The 9252-nt window shown below is 44.9% G+C and overlaps 1 protein-coding gene across 1 annotated transcript; it reads right to left on the minus strand.

The window, feature by feature from the left end:
* Nucleotides 1-1013: 1013 nt before the first annotated feature.
* BLCAP (BLCAP apoptosis inducing factor) lies at nucleotides 1014-4403 on the minus strand. Its single transcript, XM_050917505.1, has one exon. The coding sequence runs from the start codon at nucleotides 2708-2710 to the stop codon at nucleotides 2447-2449; it is 264 nt and encodes an 87-aa protein (XP_050773462.1). The 5' UTR covers nucleotides 2711-4403; the 3' UTR covers nucleotides 1014-2446.
* Between the last annotated feature and the right edge of the window lie 4849 nt (nucleotides 4404-9252).

Below are 9252 nucleotides of genomic sequence, written 5' to 3' on the forward strand. Positions count from 1 at the left end.
TTGCTATGGGCTTGTATACACTACCACTTAAGTAGATGTAACTTACCTGCCTCTGGGTTTAAAAGAGCCACCCTTCCCCCATGGTGCCATGTTACATAGACTTAAAGCGGTGTCTCTACCGCACTATGTCGGCAGGAGAGCATCATAGCTATGTTGTCCTATCAACATAGCCTCCGCCTCTCATTCAGGTGGAGTAATTATGTCATGGGAAGAGCATGTCTTCACCAGATGCGCTGCAGCGACGCAGCCGCACCGAAATAGCGGCATAGGGGAGAGTAGCCTATGACTCCAGACCTCTATAACTCAAAGCCCCACACTGTACCATTGGACAAGCCGGGTGGTGGAAATGGATCATATTTTAAAGGGATAGAGCCGACACACTCACTCACCACACTTTTGACCACTCTTGCTGGAAGCTGTGTTGCCTCCACAGTGCTGGACTGACCTTGAGTCTACATTGACAAAATTGGCATTTATCAATTTACACCAGCACAGCTCCAGTGGTGGTAACAGCTATGGAAGCCATGATGCAGGAAGTACTCAGGCAAGGTTTCAGGCATTGCCTCTACTTGTCATCAAACCCTTCAAGTGAAGGCACCAGAGCCCTCTCTTCACTTCCACCAGTGGTGCTACATGTCAGCAATTTCAGGTCTCACTTTTGCTAGTGTGCCCATATGCTGAGTATTAGATTTCAAGCTCTAAGGGCAGGTCAAAGCAAACACACACACAGTTCAGGGCTGCAAGTTGGATGAGGTCCCAAAGCCACGTGTAAGGCAGTTTAAACCTTACAACCTGAATCAACATTAAATAATCAGTGGAAAGCGTCAGTATTCGGGGAGCTGTGCGCTACAGGACAAACATTGGTGTAGACTCCTGAACCACTTTCTTGGAGGTTTTGCTGCAGCTTGTTCTGGGAACAGAATGTGGAGTGGGGCAGAAAAGGTCAGAAAACATTACTCATCCAAATGCCTTTGTCCAGGGGTAGTGAATGCATCACAACTGGCACAAGTCCATAGACCAAAGTTTATAAAGCTTTATTGAACATTGTGAACAGCTGTGCAGTGAACAAATAATACAATGCTCTGGAAGTTTCACAGCTGGTTTTAGTTTTAACCTCCCTTGAGAGAGCAGCAACCATCTATGCTGCTCTCCAGTAGGAGAAGCTTGTGTGGAGACAAATGGATGGCAGACAGGAACATAACCTTGAAAGTTTATAGACCCAGTGTATTTCAAGAACTGGTTAAGTTTCTCACAAGCAAACATTTGCCACAGCAAGGAACACCATTCCCTCTGGGAGCTGCTGCTATGCATTGGAAAAGATGAGCAGGAAAGAAAGCTGTACAGCAAGTGCCACTAGGGAAACCTCCCTTGGCTCCCCAAAACCAGCCTGCCAGGAGAGAATAGAGATCCCAGGACTGCTCACTAGCCATTTATTGCTCCCTCCCTCCATTGCACATTACCAGCAGCTGGTTTGCTTGGGACAAAAGAAAATGCACAGACAGTCCCGGCCTGCAAACACTGTCAGTTAAATAGATACAACCATTTGCTATTTTGAACCACCCTACATCATGCTTACTAAAAACTTTGAATCCTCCCTCCCTGCTCTCACCTCTTCATTCCAGCTAGGAATGCTGACAGTTTTCAACTAACAGTGAAATTAAAACCCCAAACACCACAGCAGAGCATGCTTTGTATCCAAAGAGTCAAGACCTCTGTCAACTGGAAATCCAGCAGAGAGGGAGGCAGGCTTTGATGCCTGTGAGAAGCGCTTCAAAAGCAGCATCATGACAACTCAAAAGTTTTTTCAGTTATGATTTGGGAGAATGCAAGTAGTTCAGAAAGCACTTGGGCAGTGCAGATTTTTCAATTTGGCATAATGAGCAGGAGATGACGACTCAGCACTCTCTGGCTCCAGCAGCTTTCAGCTGAGTGTATCTGTTAACTGTTGCAAATCCCCTTGAACAGCAGTTCAATGAAGACTAGCTCCCCCGAAAACAGCAACATGGAGAATCTTCCAACTGCTTCAGCAGAATTGGTGGGCCCAAGGCTCCCACAGAGACAGCTGTGGCCTCATACAGACAACTGAGAGACAAAAACAGATGACCAGCAGGCAATAGCTGGACAGGTCCTTCTTCCACCACTTGTCAGAGGGGAGGGCCAGTGCCCATTCCCAGAAATAAGAGAAGGGAAAACATATAACTCTTCTGCTTCTAAAAGCAGGTAGCAGTGCCAGAATTCACACAGTAAACAACTGACATCAAATTTCATAGGCAAAGTGGGAGGGCTGGTCAGGAATTTGCCGCTGTAGTCCACACACATTATAGAAAACAGGCTGCTTGTACTTCAGTCACATGCCTAACAAGCCCTCCCTCCCCCCGCCCCCGACCTCACCCAACCCTCCCTCTTTAAAAGCAAACCCAGAGCTGTCAGCAAGCTGGAGGTACTTTTAGGTACCGACTATGCTGGGATCATGAGCAGACTCAGGTAGCTGGGAGCCACTGCAGTGATACAAGAAGCAGTTCCCCCAGCAGCTGTAGCAGATGAGGAACAAGGCTGCCAGGAAGACCAAGGCACAGATTGTGCATGGCTTCCGCTCCAGGAGGAAACTCAGCAGATAGAAGCCCATGAACATTGAGTGACTGAACCACAAAGCTGGGTTGAGGGGTTTAGGAATGAGGAGGACAGGCAATAACCACTGAAGGCAGTACATAGTGACTGGCAGGCAGGGACCCAGGGACAGCAGCAATTAGAAGCACTCCTAGAACTTTTTCCTGCAGCTTCTCAGGTGAGCAGGATTCCCAACACTGTTCTGTAACGTGAAGCTAAAGCTTTAAAAGAAAAAGAAAAACAGTCAGGATTAGGGTAATGTGCTAGAGAGGCCAACACCAATTCTCCTTATACACCAAGTCACTTATTTGTTCCCAATTTACTGTACACTAACAATCACGGCATTGTTTTAACATGGTTTAGTATTAGGAGTTCCTCACACCAAGATCTGAGGCTGCACTATAGTCTCCCGGGGAAATGGTGAAAATACCACCAACTAGTACATAACACTAGATAATACATTAAAAAATGTACAATGGGGGGCAAGCCTGCATCAACAAGGAGATGGATTTGGTCTAACTTCCTGGTCAATGCTTTTCTTTCCCAAAGGCCAGCTGTTATTTGTGTCACTGGCTCAAATTCTAACAAAGTAGTAAAAAAACCCAGTCCCTTCGCGCAGTGTAGGAGGCTAGAGGGAAAGCAAAGGATTCCATGGGGAAAGACTAGAGTGGCTGGTTTTCCTACTAATATGCATGCTCAGCTCAAACTGTCCAAAGAGATTTGGAAGGTGGTGTCAGCAAGTGCACTTTACAAAGATCACCACAGAGTGGTTGTGTGGGAAGAAATGGAAGACAAGGAACAGAACCTAATTTTGCTTCCAAAGGGAAAGTCACATCTGTTTAATAGGCACAGCTGGAAAAGTGGTTCAGCATAAGGCTGATAGCATGTGAGAGGGACTGTGATGATTGATGAGATCTTCACATCTGAACGGAGGATGGGATCGTGGGAATCTCTCCTTTGCCAGGTTGCTTCGTGCTTTCCTGCCTGCACCTAAAGTGGGAGAATTTTACCGAGTCTGCTCTGCAGTCCTGCTTATCATTCCTTTCCTCAGCAGCTGCAAACTCAGAGTCAATTTCACACAGATGCAGGTACTGCAAAGAAAGCCCTTGGGGAGGAGGTACAAAGCAACAGTGAAACTCAGTTTCCCTCAGCAACTTCTTAAGATCTTAGAAGAGGGAAAGCTGGGGAGGAAGTCAGAGAAAGATGCCTTTATGGCATTTAGACATATTGCTGAAAAACCTCATATCTTGAGCCCATCGATGTACCATCTCCTCTCCACACACATCGGCCCATTAAAAAGTCCCCTAGCCCCAAACATAGTACGCATCTTCTAAGGCAGCATTCTGACAGCAGAGATCCCAGTCATGCAATATGAAATTCAAGCCATGTGTAGCTAAACTCTGAATGACGACAGCATGCACACTACACTACAATGAGAAAGACTGTCTCTGCCTGAAGGATTTACAATTTAAGCCAGACAGACACATTCAGATCAGACAAAATACACTGATGGATCAGATATAGGACAATCTCAAAAAGACAGTGTTTATACGTAAACATGGGATTTCCTTCGCTGGATTATCATAATAAAACCATGTGAAAGCAGCACGTTTTGAGAAGGCATCTGAATGGAGAGGGTGGCCAACCAGAATACTAAGTTGCACTGCTCCCTTTAACAGATCTGCAGCAGCCACAGGGAGCAATCTAAGCAGCTCAAGCTAGAATACTTAGCTGCAGATAGCATTTGTCATCCGAGGATCTCGAAGTACTTTAGAAAGGAGGATATATTTTCAATTTACAGATGGGGAAATGGATTGAGAGAAGATTTTGACACTTACCCAAGATCACATAGCAATTAGGTACTAGTCCTGGTTCTGACTCCTTGTTAGTACCTTGTTGACAATACACACAAAAGGGTGGTGGTGGTGATGGTAAAGGGAAAAATGAAGGCACAGGCAGCAGCTCTCTCAACAAGGGCTAATGAGAACAGTTTACATTTATACAGCACCTTTCATCCCACAGTGCTTCATAACTACATTTATACAGCTCAGCTGAAGGGGATGGCAGGCAGCCAAGGCACAAAAGGGCAAGGGAAACAAACATGTGCCCAAGGACAACAGGGCAAGCCTCTCCTCTTAGAGAAGTGCCAGGAGTCCTAGTGACCATGCAGAGCAAACACATTCTTGGTTTATAACAGCTTGTCCTAAAGATCCTTCTTCCTTCAGACACTAAGCTGCATGGTTCTCTTTGGGTCAGAGAGCAGAAGGGCTGAGCCAAGCCAGGCAGGAACAGAAACTGTAATTGCAGAGGGGCTAGTGGGACAAAGAAGCTGAGAAGATAACAACACGTTCCCTTGGCTAAAACTAGAAGAGAAGGATGGGATTTCCTGGCTAGGGGAGTGGGGATGAAGAGGGAAGAAGGGGCTGCATGAAAAAGCCAAAACAGCCACAAAGAAAATGGTTTCCTGTCAAAAGAGAGTGAAGTCATAACAAAGATTAAGAAGTTCCCAGGCATGTTTGAGTACCTGCTCCTCCAGCAAGAGCTGGGAACACATTCCAGCCTCATATGCAATATTCTCCCCATGCCACCAGCGAGAGGGTGTATTTTAATAGCGATGAAAGAGGAGGCAGCCCAGCATCTCCATCCCGGCAGACAGCACATCACTAGCATTTTGGAGTATTTCTGGAGAAAGCATGGGGTGTTGGTCCTGGTAGGGTGTGGTGGAGAGGAGAGAAAGTACCATCCAGCAGAGAGTGGGGAGGTGGGGGTTACATTATCAGTAAAACTAATGAGCTTATTTTCAGGCCTCACAGTTACTAAGTTATTTGTTTTACAGGTCAGTATATATAGTGGTTACAGACAAGAAACAGGAATCGGACTCCCCAAGTTTTTATTCTTGCTTCAGTCTGCGTGTCCATGGGCCACAGTTAGTTAATAAGATAATACTTCCCTATACCACAGAGGTGCAGAACGGCTATTAACCTTTGTAAAGCATATTGAGATCCTCAGATGAACATCATTATAGAAGCTAAGTATTAGTTAGTTCCTCCCCAGGGTCCACTCCCACAGAAGTGAGCAAGCAGTACACTCTCATGGGAGCTGAGCAGCTAAGTCACTGCTCTTTTCCCTACTCAGACACTCACTTTTCATTCCTATCTATTCAAACATATAGTATGACAGCAGGCAGTAAAACAATTGTGACAAGTCAGTGCTCTGCAGCTCTCCTTGAATCCTTCTAAACTGCTCCATATCACATGCACAACATGAATTTTATTGTTACTTATATAGCAACTTTTGTCCCCATGTTCCCCCCAAAGCACTTTACAAGCTTAACCAATATATAAAGCAGAGGTGGGCAACATGTGGCACATGAGCTGATTTTCAGTGGCACTCACACTGCTCGGGTCCAGGGGGCTCTGCCATTTTAATTTAATTTTAAATGAAGCTTCTTAAACATTTTAAAAATCTTATTTACTTTACATAAAATAGTTTAGTTGTATAATATAGACTTATAGAAAGAGACCTTCTAAAAATGTTAAAATGTATTACTGGCATGCAAAACCTTAAATTAGAGTGAATAAATGAAGACTCAGCATACCACTTCTGAAAGGCTGCCGACCCCTGATATAAAGTATACAGAAAAATCACTATTTCCACCAATGGACTGCAGTGTACTGAATTACATGGTACAGCCGTTGGGCCCTTTAAGGATCAGCTGTTAAACAGTAACAAAGACTCTTTTCCACCTCTTTTTCCCCCATCCACCCAAGCCCAACAAGGCTATGAGAATGTCCCATGGAGACTCCAGTCATCTTAGCCACATCACCTCTCTTTTACTAAATGGTGAAATATTTATTTTGTTTGTGGTCTTTGACACACAATTTCTTATCTAAGTTACAAGAGTACTTTTAAAGTATCCACTTCTGCCTAGACTCCTGAGCAATAGTCTGAGGCAGGGACACAGCAAGCACACCGAATCCCCACCTGATTTTCTCTTTTTCCTCTAGGAAACTACAAGTTATCTGCGCTAGTAGATTACCAGGTACTGACAGCAAGTTATTAAATATGATACAGCAGCATTTCATTGTCTGTGCTTCCCCGTCTCACAATGGCATTCTGCTTCTTCCAAACCTACTGATCTCATTCACCTCTGACTCATCTTTCATTGATTCCTCGGCTAAGATGTGCACTGGCATCTTTACAGATTGCAGTCCTTATACTCACTCTCATCTGGTTTGTCAGCCACACTTGTTAGTCATTTCAGGAACAGTGACTCCTCTGAATCCATCACAGCAGTTAGCACCACTAACTTAGACCCCTGAGTCAGACAGCGTACAAAAAACTGACATTCTCACTGCACTCAGTAATTCACTGTTCCTTTCTGTGATCTCCAGGCAGTGCATTGGAGTCTCCTACTCTAGAGTTCCAGCAATACCCTCAGGGTCTGAGCCACCCACTACATCAGAGCTAAGCAAATACAAATGGTTTTCCACAGACAGCCGCTCATGCTCATTAGTGAATCCAGGCCAATCATGCTCACATCCTTTCCACTTGCTCCCATGAACAACATTTAAGCACCAAGAGGATAATAGGGTTATGGGAATACCCAGCATGGATTTATTAAGAACAAATTATTCCCAAATTAATCTAATTGCCTTCTTTGACAAGGTAACTGGCCTGGTGGATTGGAAGAAGTAGTAGATGTGATATATCTTGATTTTTGTAAGGGTTTTGACAGTAATACATGACAGTCTCATAAGCAAACAGGGGAAATGTGGTCTACATGAAATAACTGTAAGGTGGATCACAACTAGCTGAAAAACCATACTCAAAGGGTACTTATCAATGGTTCTCTGTCAAATTTGGAAGATGTATCTAGTGGGGACCCAGGGGGTATGTCCCAGGTCCAGTATCACTCAGTACTTTCACTAATGACATGGATGATTGAGTGGAGAGTACACTTATCAAATTTGCAGATGACACCAAGATGGGAGGAGTTGCAAGCATTTTGATGAATGACCTTTACAAACTGGAGAATTGGTCTGAAATCAACAAGATTAAATTAAATAATGACAAGTGCACAGTCCTACACTTAGGAAGAAAAAACATCAAATGCACAACTACAAAATGGGAACAAGAGGCTAAATGTACTGCTGAAAAGGATCTGGGGGTTCTAGCAGATCACAAACTGAGTATGAATGGGATGCAGCTGAGAAAAAAGCTAATATTCTGGGGTTCCCTAACAGGAGTGTTGTGTGGAAAACACAGGAGGTCATTGTTTCTCTCTTCTCAGCACTGGTGAGGCCTCAGCTGAGTTCTGTGTCCAATTATGGGCGCCACACTTTAGGAAGGAGGACCAACTGGGTGAGCCCAGAGGAGAGCAAAAAAATGATGAAAGGTCCAGAAAACCTGACCTATAAAAAAACGTTTAAAAAACTGAGCATGTTTAGCCTTGAGAAAAGAAAGCTGAGAGAGCACCTGATAACCTTCAAATACATTAAGGGTTGTTATAAAAGGATGGTGATCAACTGTTCTCCATATCCACAGGAGATAGGACAAGTAGTAATGGGCTTAATTCACAACAAACAAGATTAAGGCCTGGTCTACACTACAAAGTTGGGTCAACATAAGCCACCTTGCATCAACCTTGCTGTGCATGTGTCTACATTTAAAATATGTCTCCTACTGATGTAACTGTCCTGTTACAGCAACATAGTATCACCAACTCCCTAAGGGGCATGGAGCCATGATCAGTGTACTGAGGTCCACTCAGTGCAAGTACAGACACTGCTTTACTTATATGGACCCTAACAGTCCTTCAGCAGGCTCACAAATGACTGACACTGACTGCTCTGGTCACAACTGTGAACTCCACTGCCCGCAAGACATGGAGACCAGAAGGCCACTCTTCCCCTTTAAAGTCCTGCAAATTTTGGAAGAGCCTTTTCTTGATTGTTCCAGTTGGCGAGCACACCTAGCAGCTCTCCATTGTTGCATAAAACTCCACAGCTGACCAGGCTGGCTACATGCTCCAGGTGCACTCCTGCTTGAAGTAGACAGCAGATATTGGATATCCTGGGCTTGTGGGGAGAAGGAGCTTTGCAAGAACAGCTACAGACCAACTGTAGAAACTTAGACATCTACGTGCAGAGTGCTCAGGGGATGCAGGAGAAGGGGTACAACAGGGACCAGCAGCAGTGCTTCATGAAAGGGAACGAACTACATCGGGCATAGCAGAAGGCTAGTGAGGCCAACAGTCAATCTGGTGCTGACCTGCAGACCTGCCATTTTCACAAAGAGCTACAAGCCATATTTGGCAGAATCCCACCATCACCCTGCACACCACCATGGATACTTTGAGGGAGCCCACACCACGAGGCCCTGGTGTGAGCAGCAAGGACGATGAGGGACATGCAACATGGGGGTCCAGCTACGCCACAAGACAGGATCTGTTTAAGACTCCACTGCACTCGGGTCAGTAGAGAATGGGCAAGCCTGATGCAGGGGAAGGAACCTCCTGTGAGTGTGTAAATTACAGTGGTGGCACCCTCAATTTAACAGGACACAGCTACTGACACTTCATTAATTTACTCGTACTAGAAGAGGTAGTGGTAAAAAGAAGTAGCAGCACTGTTATCTGTTTTT

Source organism: Gopherus flavomarginatus, chromosome 11 (genome assembly GCF_025201925.1).
Source record: "Gopherus flavomarginatus isolate rGopFla2 chromosome 11, rGopFla2.mat.asm, whole genome shotgun sequence".
NCBI lineage: Eukaryota > Metazoa > Chordata > Testudines > Testudinidae > Gopherus > Gopherus flavomarginatus.

Excerpts from the sequence above, each read along its gene's own strand:
- BLCAP (XM_050917505.1), bottom strand. The coding sequence starts at position 2,710 with ATGTACTGCCTTCAGTGGTTATTGCCTGTCCTCCTCATTCCTAAACCC.